At 35.1% G+C, this 13492-nt stretch overlaps 1 protein-coding gene across 2 annotated transcripts; it reads right to left on the bottom strand.

Annotated features, from left to right (window-relative positions):
• Positions 1 to 2949: 2949 nt before the first annotated feature.
• On the bottom strand, positions 2950 to 8889 carry LOC122041049 (psbP domain-containing protein 4, chloroplastic-like). Of its 2 annotated transcripts, none has more exons than XM_042600589.1 (5): positions 8471 to 8889; positions 8282 to 8385; positions 8091 to 8199; positions 7604 to 7831; positions 2950 to 3113 (listed from the first exon to the last, which is right to left on the bottom strand). In XM_042600589.1, the coding sequence occupies exons 1-5, from the start codon at positions 8760 to 8762 to the stop codon at positions 3049 to 3051; spliced, it is 798 nt and encodes a 265-aa protein (XP_042456523.1). In that variant the 5' UTR covers positions 8763 to 8889; the 3' UTR covers positions 2950 to 3048. The 2 variants fall into 2 exon arrangements, with proteins under 2 accessions (XP_042456523.1, XP_042456524.1); XM_042600590.1 differs by having other exon boundaries at positions 8282 to 8389; positions 8471 to 8684.
• Positions 8890 to 13492: the final 4603 nt, after the last annotated feature.

The following is a 13492-nucleotide window of genomic DNA, read 5'->3' as shown; positions in this document are numbered from 1 at the left end:
AAGAATGGTCCAGGCAGCCGGAAGGGATTCGGGCGCCCAGAGGTCCGAGTGGCCGGGAGGGATCCGGGCGCCCAGAATGTAAAATATATCCTCAACGTCGCCTTGCCACGTGGAGATGTCTGGTTGGCTCGGCTACGTCATATTCAGGGCGCCCGAAAGAATCTACGTGCCCCGAACCTCCTATATAAGGAGGGTAGAGGCTGGAGTCACAACAACAACGAAAGAACTACTCTTCTGTGCTCCTGCGACGCTGCGAAAACTCTCCGACAAAAGTGCTAGTTTGTTTTGTCTTTCTTTTCTTATTGTCGGGGTTTCTTCGCTAATTAATTCTTGTACTTAGTTTGTAATAAACTCTCGAATTATTAGTGATTGCCCATCGAAAGCACCCTTGCGTGCAGACCTTGGAGTAGGAGTCGCCAAAGGCTCCGAACCAAGTAAATCTTTGTGTTTGCTTTGGCTTAATCATTTTTCGCTGCTTACTCTCGAATTTTTAAATCGTTATTCACCCCCCCCCCCCTCTAGCGAAACTCACGATCCAACACCATAGTCTAGTTAGTCAGACTCCTGCCTCTTTCGATTAGACTTGAAGGGGAGACTGGGGATACATGAGGTAATTGAAGAGTGTCACATGGTTAAGGGGAAGCCAATAGTCCTAGTGAAGTAGTAATCAAAGTCAATAGAAAGCCACCCTTCGGCTCTAGGCCGATCTCAACTTCATGTGATTTGACTCCAGACTGTCCCCGACTTTGTGTGATCTTCAACTCCAGACCATCCCTAACTCTATGGTCTCCAACTCCAGACTGCCCCCTACTCCAAGTTTCTAAGATTCAAATCGATATATTTGACTGCAGAGCATTGAGCCATTGCTCACTGAATATATGGACAATGTAGCAATTTTTCTTAAGAAGAACATGGAAAACATAGTCGTTTAGCTCATAAAAGGTGGGCAACGTAGCCATTTATTTTAGAAAATGTGGGTAATGTAAGAACGGATCTCAGAACACATGGAGAACATGAGAGCACAGCTATAGCTCTATAAAAGGTAGCATGTTCTTGCAGGCACAGGAGGAGATACCCATCTTGACTTGAGGGGACATCTACTACTCTTTTTTTCCCTTCTCCCCTGTTATATTCTTACTTGAGTATTGAAGTGGTCGAGCCAAGACATTCCCGGTCATCATTATGATCCTCTCTTATTTCTTCTTTTCAGAATTTAGAGGATCTTCCCACATGTTCCTATTGTCCCTAGGAGATTGACAACTTGGTCAACCTCAATGTCAACTCACCGATAGCTTATTCGCCAACAATCTAAACAACATTTAACAAAACTAAATCAGGAGAAATTTATTTTTATTATTATTAAAAGGATGCAATATATTAAAAAAATATTAACAAGGGCATTTATCCTAAAATATCTTTATTTTAACACTATTATAACAAATTTAACTAAAAGAGTTACAACATATTGATAAAAACTACTTAAATATTATTAAAATTGATTCAACTTGATTAAAATTAATCTAACATAGTCAACACTAGTCTAACTTGGTAAAAATTAATTTAACTTGATTAAAATTGATCAAATACTATTGTAGTAATTTTGACCAAATTACTATAATATGATTAATTTTGATATAAATTAATATTATTTGAGTAGTTTTGATTAAAAATGCTCCAACATTTTAACCAAAATTGCTCTATGTTGATATATTAATTTTGGTAAAGCTATTCGATGTTAGAGTAATTTTGATAAAAATTACTATAATGTGAAACACTTATAACTTAAATTATTCTATGTTACAGTAGTTTTGACCATTTCAATTGTAATCATTGTAATCCAAACTGTTCAAATGGAACACTCAACTACGTAATACTGAAAATCATCCGTATTGAATATTTTTCCATATACTCTAGTGATCGATAAAAAAATATTCATGAAACTAAATTAACCATCTCAGATTTAATATTACTTAATTCACCATTTTATTGTAATTCACCATTTTATTGTAATCAAAACTATTATAATGTTAAAATAAGAATTTTCCGACAAAAAAATTAGGATGGAACACCTTTTGACTATAGTGAAAATAAACAACGTACTCTTTTTTTTTACCCATATTTCCATCGGTGAGCTTTATTCTGTCTCTCAAAATGTTAGACACGCCGATCTTAAATTGCTACTCCACGACATCCTTTGTAGTGTTTTTCACAATAACAAAACTAATATCGTCTCTTATCCTGCTTTATAATAAGTAAATGTGGGAGCCAATGATTCGTAGAAGAGATGAGCTAGCACCATTTGTGTAGAAGAGAATATAAAGCTGTGACACCCTACTGCGAAATCTAATTATTGAAGCCGGAAGAATTTAAAGGACAGGGTTTTTTTTTAAATTTAGCATAAGAATATTTTATGGAGATATTTTATATTTTTTTTATATTTATTTTGATGTCAAATCATCATCATAATAATAAACAATCAAAAAAATATGAATATTTTTTCACTTCCCTAAGCCTCTATTTTTCACTACTTTTATGAATATAATTCGAAATCCTCTCCATTCAATTAATATCCTCCTTTCCATTAAACCTAGAACAATAGTACAATACTCTTCTTCACATAATAAACTTTTTCCTATATTTTTTTTAGAAAAGTATTTTAAGGAATTATAGTTTTTTACGTGGAGCTAAAATGAAACTTATGAACTCTTAAATCATATCTTATGATTTCGAAGTAACATGAATTCCTATGATGTGCACTTTAAGCGCGCACTATATTCTATAAAATATCATCCGTGATTTACTTCCTCCATAATTAACCTAAGAACGGATTGACCAAGATACAAGAAATGTACGAATCATCTTTTATCATATATATTCTATAAAGTAAACCTACTGCACCACTGTTATTATTTCTGTGTTTGGAGTTTTTTTTTATTTATTACTGGTGGCTCTGAAAAATATGACATTCAATTTCAAAATCCCCACTTCTGCAAGGAGAGACCATTCCTTCATATACTTTTAGACAACCAACCATTCCTGTGTTTACTTTTAGACTACACGAAAAGAGTCCGCAATCTGTTTTAAATTCTTATAATGCCTCTTCCACTGAAGACCTGCAAAAGGAAAGAAGTCAGTAAACGGGCCACGTTGAGATAAAAGTATTTCATTAATTTTGAAAGTCGTTAGATGCTGAACCAATGAACAATGTATGTGGCAGTGTGCCACAGAGTAAATTATGAGACGATTTTTTATCATATTTTAATAATAATAAATAATATGATTATATATATACATGAATTTGAATAAATATAATAATAATATATAATAGTCGATTTTATTTTATAACATATCAATTTAAATTAATTGTGAGAGTCAACATTCACTCTCAATTATTCTTAAGAATTAATATTCAAGAAGAATATTAATATACTAATACTATCATATAGGTTAACTAATGACTTAATCTCACATGAAGATATTAAGTTAACACATAAATATATATTAGAGAATATATAATAAATTGATCCGTTATAAGAATATTTCATGAATTATTATATGAGTATCATAATATTTTCATAGTGATTATTAGTATAAACACAGTACTTTAACCTAAAGTCATTACAATTCTCTACCTAAGGAGTTGTGTACTTTAATTAGTATTGACAAATGTCACATGTAATTAGGTTGATCATAAAATCGTTCATTAGGTATACAATCAATCATGCGGAGAGATATAAGTGATGCAAATAAAATTTGTCTCTTCCATTGAAGTGATGTTGGTGGGTCCTTTGATTAAGTAAGACTACAAAAATACATGGTCATGCTCAAATAAGTCAGTATAAGATATTGAACTTATTTAATTAAGTATACTTAGAAATCAAAAAACATATAAATTGCTGAGAAGATGATACAATCTATATCTCATAAATCAATACTGATATCATGAACAAAAGAACTAAGTTATATAATAAAATAGTCATAAGCAGGTTAGGTCGAATCTACGACATTCTCGTCACTTGGTAGCTATGATGCATTGCTAAATGTCATTTATTACTTATATCTTTAAAATGTGATTTTAGAGTCACTGCCAATGTTACAAGAGTCTACTGGGTCACACACCGAGAACACATCAATTTTGGAGTTTGTTTTAGTGTGACTAAAATAAAGTGGGCCTAAGTTTTAAGTTTGAAATTTATTCCAGATCTTAAACTTGTTATATTAATGGTTAATCATATTGGGTATTAAACTTGTTAGATTAATGATAATATTCATTTGAGAACAAGTTCGAACCAAATAAATCTCACATTATATGCCCATGTTTTATTTTAAATATGCAACAAAATAAAAGGTCTTATTATATAAGAGTTGAAGGTTGAGTACGAACGTGATCTTATCTCATAACATTGTGCCAACCTAAAAGTTAGGATTTTTATCTCACCTTAAATAGTGACTAGCACTACGGCGTAGGTACAGTGACTCCAATTGTATAAGATAGGCGGCGGCTATGCTCGTATGGATATCATACAGGCACGAACACTTTGATTGCACTTACATTAGCTTGACTCTCCAGATTCGCAAAGGTTCTGCGCAACGAAGAGTTAACTTGCCACACCAATAATCTAATTTGAATTCACATGAATCTCTAGTGGGTTGTGTTTTTATGTTTAATTTCGCTTGGAACCCAACAGTATGGTCTAAGGGAATAGGGCCAGGACCAATCCAAGCTCAGCACAAATCCAAGTAGAAAGGAAGTACTGCAATAACAATCAATTTGACAGTTTGATGAATGCACAACAGGTTAGTAAGGCATCATTTAAGGAACTCGTGTCTTAGAACCTATAAAAAGAAAAATGTTTTAACCATTTAAGGACATGTGAGACCCTGAACTAAGCAAGTTCTCTCTAAGTCGTCGGTCACTTCAACTATTTCACCGACCTTTTCGCCACTTCGACCTATTAAACTTTAAAACTTACACAACCCAAAGTTTCATCTCAACTCAAGGCCACTTAAACCCATCGACTAATCTCGAGCACCTTATCTAGCCAACTTCAATGTAGTCACTTGCAATTTAGATGAGTTGAATCCGTCACATCCCCACCTGCCTTACTCTCTTCAAACTGAATTTAGCTTTAGTGAACTAAATCCAATCAAGTCACAGCTGACCGAAACTCCTCTCAGCTTAGACTCATATTTTCATTTCCAACCAATGTCAATGCTAGATTTCCATAGCTAGGATACTTCTATCTGTTATCATAATATATTTGGCATCATCTATGGAAAACTCGATGCTAGGAATGTAGGAGAGAAGGCAGAAGAAGACATTGTAAAATTCACTAGATTGTTGGTATGGCAACAGCGAAGTGGTAGCTGGATAAGGAAAAAGGAGGTTGTAGTCTCCCTTCCAAATGAAAATTCTATTCAACTTTCAGGGAATTCAATGTGTTACAAGGGGGAACTTGGGAGGCAATGAGATCACAGCTTATGATGATGACTAGAATATTAGGGAGGGCATTTGTTGACTTGGAGAAGAAAAATTATGAAAGATATGAATTCAGGGGTTATAGTTATGGAGTACTTGAAGGGCAATTATAGTTCTAATGAGGAAGTGGAATTAAAAAAGCCAAGCAAGAAGAAAAATTTATGTCAAATGTAGATTTAGACTGGCTGAGAAGTGAATCAGAACCAAAAAAGAAGTATGCAAGGTTGGATGTGAAGACGCCCACTATCTTAGAGGTGAAAGAGAAATGTGCACCTTGAGAATTTTTAAATGCTGAATATGGACACTTCTGATGTAGGCACAGAATCTTGGGAGTATGTTCATGCTATTATCTCCTGTATGTCCATATACGATATGTTTGATGTGTTGAGTTTTCCAGCCGATATCAAGAGGGCTTGCTCATTGGTCATTCCTCAAGTTACTCCGGAAATAGCAAGTTTTAATGAGTTGACGTAGGGCTAAGCACCTCCAATTATTGGAGTTCTTCCCTAGTGAAGCAAAGCAGAATATTGAAGAAAGCCCATAAGAAAGACAATTGCATCGAAACTAGCAAGGAAGAGTAGAATACAAAGACTGATGTAGGACTATCATACCACTTCCAAATGGTTTGACAAGAGATGGTGTGATTGCCATGGTGGAAGAAAACCCTAAATGTCTAATGGAATAGCTTGTCAGATATTTTAATACCATATTTATGTGCCCCTACTAGAGGATCAGTAGTTAAAGGGTGGAAATGTAATAGGAGACCACATAAGGAATACTTGAACAAGAAATGGTTTCTAGGCTCTAACAATCTGTATAGGAGCAAGAAATAGATAGCAACTTGGAATACTATACTTGAGCTTTATCCTCTCAAGTTTAGTCGTAGTGATGGTGGATGGATTCGAGTGAACCTTCTCCTAGGCGAGCCTTGTGATTTATGCCTAATCCAGATTGGAAATATGAGATCGCAAGGGAAAAAGTTCTATAAGACATTCATTAGAGTTGGTTTGGAAGATATAGAAAATACGAGTACAATCAAAATGCACAAAGTTAAAAAAGGATGGATGCTACACTGAGTAGTATCTGAATTGACTTAATCTTCAGCGTATAACTAGGATAGTCCTAGAGGATCAAGGGATATATATATATATATTGCAGAGGAAGGCTACTTATTGGAAATAAAATTACCAAATTTGGGTCAAAAGTTCTATGACATAGGAAGCTGCCATGTTGGAGTTCGAGCAAAAGACGTTTGGAGCAGTAAAAAGTGTAGGTAAGGGAAAGTAAATTGGAGAGTTCTTTTATCCTTGGTTTCATATACGAGGCAAGAGTCAAAGAGAATGACAGCTGATGGTTACATTTATAATGGAGACACAGATAATCAAGTCATGAAGATTGAGGAGATCAAAGATAATTCATTGAATTCTATAAGAAATGCTTTGTTGAACTGATCCAAGGGAGAGCAATTAATGTGGGTAAAACTATCCACTAACTCTTAGAGTCGTTGAATGAGTAGCTCAGAGCTCAACAACTGTTAAGAGTGTATGATCTGTGGGAATAGAACAACACTCTGAGCTTGGCATGAGTCCAAGTAGGGAGGAAGTGTTACAACATAGAACAACTTAAATCTCTGATTGCACAACGCATGGAAAGGTGCCATTGAAAGGGTTTGCGTCATGTTGAAGGAGCAAGTAGGGGAATTTGGAATTGCTTGCCAAGCAACAATGTTTTTTCCAATTAGAACATCCTCTTACCCGTCTATTTGGCTATCCCCCAACCTTTTTCATACTTTAACCCACTAACCTTCAAAACTTCTACAACCCAAAGCTCTAGCTCAAATCTATTTAATTGCATCAACCATACTCAAGCACCTAATCAAATCCAACTTCTGCCTAGCCACTTGCAAGTCGGGCAAGTGAACTCAACCCATTCAGTCACAACTCTGCAGAACTCCTCTCAATTCAATCAGCCACAACTCTACAGAACTCCTTTCCATTCAAGCTGTGCTAACCTGGTTCCCGGCCAAGGTCAGAGCTAGGTTTCAGTAGTTAACAAACTTGTATAATCTGCTATAACTTCAGCATAATAAGTACTTGAACATAAAATGTCTAAATGTTTTCTTACCACTTCCAGTTACATTGAACAAATAGAGCCGGTTTCCAGCTGCAGTTGCTGTGATTAGAACGTGAGGTGGTTCTAGCTCAAATTGGTAGTAAGTTCTTCCGGAATGTTCTGCTACCTCCATGCTTATAACTTTTCCTTCTACATTTTCACCGATGACTTCTGGCCCAAAAGCACTGATAACCTTGTCTGGTGGTCCAATCAATTCAATTTCTGCTTCTCCTTCAATGTCTACATAAGGTTCGGCATGAGCATTGAAACCAGACTAAATTAGCAAACAATAACTCTAATGTGCTCATGGTTAATCAACTTTATGAACGAAATAGTAAGATATCTCAACATATAATATTGTTGTGGAAGATTCTAATTATAGTAACTTGTAGATAGAGTTAGATTTACGTGCAACTTCTGGCTGTAGGTTTGATAGCCACAGTTGCAAACAAATCAACTCAAAATCTGTTAAAATATAAGAAAAGAAGAGATTAAAGACCTGCAAATCGCCGAACAGGAGCTACAATAACAAACAAGCGGCCTTCTTTGGGGTTTCCAAATCTCAAGTCAATCTCGGTTCCGCCTAGATCTGCAATGGAGACAGGGACCTGAAAGGCAACCGGAAGTTTGCTGGATCAATTAGGCACCAAAATATCTGCTAAAGCTTTGTCCTTTCAAACAATCTTCTACCTCTTCCCAGCCTTGAGGGACTTTGAAGATGTAGGGAATTATCGGACTCCATCCCACTCCATGTCCTCCGGACTTGTCATCTGGCCTACGATATGTCCTCCAACCTGCCTGACCAATAAATTGCCAAGGTCATACCACTTCCGCAGCTATTTCAACAAACACCTCGAACAATACAACACAGTCGCCAACCATTTTGATCAGGTTCGGATAAGCCAGGGATCCTCCCTGCCACGAGCCCCTGTGTGACTCCCAGCCCATCTCCAGGGAAGCCCACCACCGTTCCCGAAATCAAGGACAAGGTAGAAGCCAGAGCGCACCTTCTTCCGATGAAACGAATAGATCGGATCCCATCTCCGCTGGAAAGTTGTACCTTCTTCTCTGCTACGGCATTGGACCTCCTTGGCTGTGGCCGGTGATAGTGTCCGTAAGGACGTCTCCCCACACGGAAGCAGCAGCTGGTGCAGAGGGGGGTGATTTCCATCCCTCTCTACGATTGGAACTGATTTTGCCAAACCGCCAGTGAGTCGATGCTGAAGAGACTGATGATCACATCCCTAAGACCCTAACCCTTTTACGTCTATACAGCTGCATGCCTTCACATTTTTTTGCAAAATTTTGTACTTTATCCTCGTTTTTTGTGGACCACTAGAACCGGAAGGCGGTGTGTTTTTTTTTCTGGTTGGTGTTGAATTACATAGTGTTGTGAAACAACCTATCTTATATAGAGATCGAATAAATAGAAGATAGTTACTTTTTGATTATTAATTAATTATTATAGGTTAATAAGTTTATTTATATAATTGGTAAAATAATATATAAAAAATATTAAGATAAATATGGTAATATATTATGATAATTATAGTAATAATAAATATAGAAATAATAATAAATATGATTTAACTTACAATTCAAATATGATAAATCATCAATAATTGAAATCAATCTTTGAGTCTTCTAAACTACTATTTTTAATGTTATTACCCCCAACAAACTTAGAGTTTGATTGTCAATAATCAATCAAATTTTCTAGAGCAAAAATCACCCGTACGATGATACGACATATCTATTGAACTTTACCTTTGATGAAAGAAGCAACAATTAAGAGATGAGGAGTTGTTGTTTGAAGGTTGAAATATGATCTATCATCGGAATAAGAGCAGCAAAGAGAGAAGTCAGAAGAGGACTAAAAAGAAATAATAGTTATGGAGGAAAGGCCGTCATAATGAACATGTTGTGTAAAAGATGAGAGGAGAAGAAAGAGAGGGAGAATAAAGGGAGATAAAGAGGAGAGGAGAGGAGAGGAGAAAAATAGTCTAGGTGAAACAAACAAAAGAAAAGGGTTGACCATTTTTTTTTAAACGAAAAGATAAAAACAAACAAAAAAGGTAAGAAGGATCTGACTTTAATATTTGCTCAAAGTATAATAGGATCCTTAGCTATTGTCTTTTTGCACCATATTTGGAGCATGATATGACGAATTTTCCGTGTGAATATCATACTCTGGTGGTGTTGCTTTTCAAAATCACGTGATTCAACCCCTCTCCGGCCTCCCCTCCCCCCCCCCCCTTCTCTCTCACACGTGTAACTCGATCCAATACTTTTAAGGAACTCTTACTAAATTTCGTATGGGGTGTCATTATAGAGTAAAATATTTTTCTACATGATATTTGCTCAACAGTTTTAAGACATTCACACATAGAGATGTTAGACGGAGACATTCCAATCATTTTGTGTAATTTTGAAAGAATATTTCCATTCTCATTTTTTGATTCTATGGAACACCTATTGGTTCACTTGCCATACGAGGTCAAAGTTGGGGAACCTATCCATTTTTTATGGAGGCATCCATTTGAACGATAAAAATTTCATCTTCTATACTTCGATAATCTATTACTTTAAAAATTTACTAATTTTATTATATATTAATATTTAATACAATTTATTTTATTATGATCAGATTCCTATATCATTTGAAGTAAAAAGTAAAACAATAAGACACGAGTTGAAACTTCTATTGTTAATGCATATATTGTGAAGGAAGTAATAATTTTTACATCATATTGTTTTGAGTCTCACATTCAAAGAAAAAGGTGAAGAGAGAGAAGAAATTATAAGAGTCTAATTGATTCAAAATTGAACTCATTCTCAATTTTTAACTACCTTGGTTAACCAAGTGGATCATGTAAGCAGAGATACTTAATTGGTCAAGAACGGTGGATCGCCTAGACGTATATTTTACTGAATTGTCCAGAAGTATCATCATATTACGAGTTAGAATTTATTATTTATTTATTTTGAGCTCGGAATGTCGTAAATTGTCTGTGTTATAATTTATTTATTTTTATCGTAGGATTTTCCAAAACTTATATTCTGAATTATCAACACAAGAGTTTGATCGCTTATGTGAAGAAGAATTTACACCATGATTCAAATCATATGTAAATAGACAATCTAAATTTGGTTTTCACATATGCAAATATTTCATAATTGGCATATTTGACTTTAGGTTCATGTAATCAAGCTTACCTTAAACATGATTTGTTAATCCATCAAGCAAAAGCATTGGTACACACTTGACCAACATAATTCATAAATAGATATAATTTTCATACTCAAGAATATGGAATGAGGAAGACTACAATGAATAGTGGGGTTTATGTTCAGTCATCCAATGATGGAGGTGGAAACAATGATTTTTATGGTTTACTGGATGAAATTATAGAGGAAGAATACCCAGAGCCAAAAATGTGAGTTATTTTATTTATGTGTCACTCGTTTGACACTGTCAGAGGGATAAAGGTGCATCCACATTATAATTTGATTGAAATAAATCATAAAAGATTGTATAAAAGATATGAACAATTTATGTTGGCACAACAAGCGATTCAAATATTCTATTCTTCATATCCTAGTTTGAAACATGACAAGATTAATTGATGGGTTGTTTGTAAAACCAAAAAATGAAAAAATATTGAGGAACATTGGGAAGATATTGCATATCAACAAGAGGAAGTTACGAATATATTTCAGACCAAAGAATATATTATTCCAATATTACGAAATCCTAGCGGAGTAGGGATAAACATTGATGCAAGTGAAATTCATAAAAATGATGATGATGATGATGATGATGATGATGATGATGATGACGACGACAGTGAGGATGATGATGATGAGAATGACAATGACAATGAGGACTTTGATGTTTGATGATGGGTAAGTTTTGTAATCTTAATATGACGACTTATTTTCATATACGATAATGTTTTTATTTATGAGCAAATTTAGTTTTAATTTACAAATTTACAAAACTCATAGCTTAATTAGTTGTTTATATATATACTTGTTGGTCCTGGAATTAGACAAGAACTTAATCAAATTAGAATGAAATAAAAAAAGAGTACGAGACAAATAGGTTTACTTGATTTGCAATCAGAAGATTATTATTCCAAGACAAAGAAAACTCACTACTATCTCCTTCTACGAGCAAATCCTCAGAGGCAGAGAAACCTCGTTCAAACAGTAAAGAACAGAAATGAAAGTACAAAGTGTGGAAATGAAAGTATAGTAAGTGTTGTCTTAAAACTAAGTGAACCAGGGCTCTATTTATAGTGCTCTAGTCAAGTTTATCCATTGCTAACGTGGCAGACTTCGAGAAGATAGACTTTTTTCATGTCTAGTGAGGCAAACTCTATCTCTATGCAACGACTTTGTAATGGCTAAAAGATAGAATTTTTTCATGTCTAGGCGCCTGAACCATGTCCGGGCGTTTGGCCTATTGCTAACATGTACCCGAAATGTGATCCACCACGATGAGGCACCTGTCCGGTACCCTAGTGGTTCGGGTGTCAGGACAAGATGGTCCGAGCACCCGAACCAATCAGCCAGGTGATGACTGTTCAATGCCTTCCCCAATCGTTAGCTTCTTCTCTAGTCGCTGGATAATGCTCTGGCCTTCCAGAGTAGAGCTCACCCGAACCTAACTCTGGCATTCTCCTCGAGTAATCTTCTACTTCAGCTTCTCGTCCCTCAGAAGCGTCGCATGTGTCCTTCTCGCTCCATCGGTGTACTTTTTCGTAGCTTCTCGTCTCTCAGATGTACTGAGCCCCTTGACTCAATTATCGTGCCATCCTTCTCGTCTGTCACATCTTCTGATCGACTTCTTATTTTCCTAAGTTCTTGAACACTTAGACACAAGGATCAAAAGACCACAAGACCTAACTTAACCTGGTTGTCACATTAAAACTTATCCGGATGCCCGAACCATCTAGTGAGCACCTGGTTCAAGGTATTTTTCGAACTGACTTTGATATAATGCTTTCTATTAAATTTGATTTTGAAGTCTCCAAAAGAAAAGATGGAAAATAACTTAAGGAGCATCTTTGGACTAAGAAGTAGCACAACAAAATCATGGCTAATGGTAAGGTCGGGTTCCACCTTCTAAGCGTTTTGCCTGTTCAGGAACTCGACAAAATCGACAACTACCACTATGCAAAATAACTTTTGAAAAAGTTCTTGGAACTCTACGAATAATCAAAAGAAGAAGAATCTGATTCTGCAATGGACACTGATTCATCTTTAGAAGAGTCCGGAACTGAGGAGATTGCCAGAACAGCACTGATTATCGTGTACCTACTTGAAGATGTTGAAAGCACCTCAAAGATGAGTATCGACAAAGGGAGAGCTACATCAGAAGAAAATAGTAATGAAGAGGGAGCGTCGAACAACAAAATTGATTCGGTAGGCCGTAGGTGAGGTATGTTCTCTAGCTCCAGATAAGTTATACAAATTTATCAAATTACTTTCTAAAAGTTCTTATCAATTAAAAATAAAAAATGGAAAATTAAAAAGAAAAAATTTAAAATTAAGAGTAAACTTAGCTTAATCATGTCGATTAGAAGATTTTGATAAATTTAAAATTGAAAATAAAAAAAATTAAAGGATTAAATAGAAAAATTAGAAAATGGTCATTTATTCACACATGTTCAAAATTCTAGGAACTATCAAGGGCTAAATTAATATTTTAAATATCACAAGAGTCAAATTAGAATAGCAATAAGAAAATATATTCCAAGGAAATTCCTTATTAATCTAAAAGGTAGGAATTTATATTGGGTTCCTAAACATGCTTAGGTTAAATATTTATCCATGTTGTAATTTTAATTTGCTTTAATATTTTATTTGCATGCTAGATATTATCTAATTTTTTAA

Source organism: Zingiber officinale, chromosome 2A (assembly GCF_018446385.1).
Source record: "Zingiber officinale cultivar Zhangliang chromosome 2A, Zo_v1.1, whole genome shotgun sequence".
Taxonomy (NCBI): Eukaryota; Viridiplantae; Streptophyta; class Magnoliopsida; order Zingiberales; family Zingiberaceae; genus Zingiber; species Zingiber officinale.
This window is presented reverse-complemented; position numbering and strand designations above follow the sequence as displayed.

Coding starts and splice junctions, on each gene's coding strand:
- LOC122041049 (XM_042600589.1), bottom strand. CDS start 8,762: ATGGAAATCACCCCCCTCTGCACCAGCTGCTGCTTCCGTGTGGGGAGA. Junction 8,200..8,281: donor TCCCTCAAGGCTGGGAAGAG/GTAGAAGATTGT, acceptor GTTGCCTTTCAG/GTCCCTGTCTCCATTGCAGA. Junction 3,114..7,603: donor GTTCAATGTAACTGGAAGTG/GTAAGAAAACAT, acceptor TTCCTTTTGCAG/GTCTTCAGTGGAAGAGGCAT.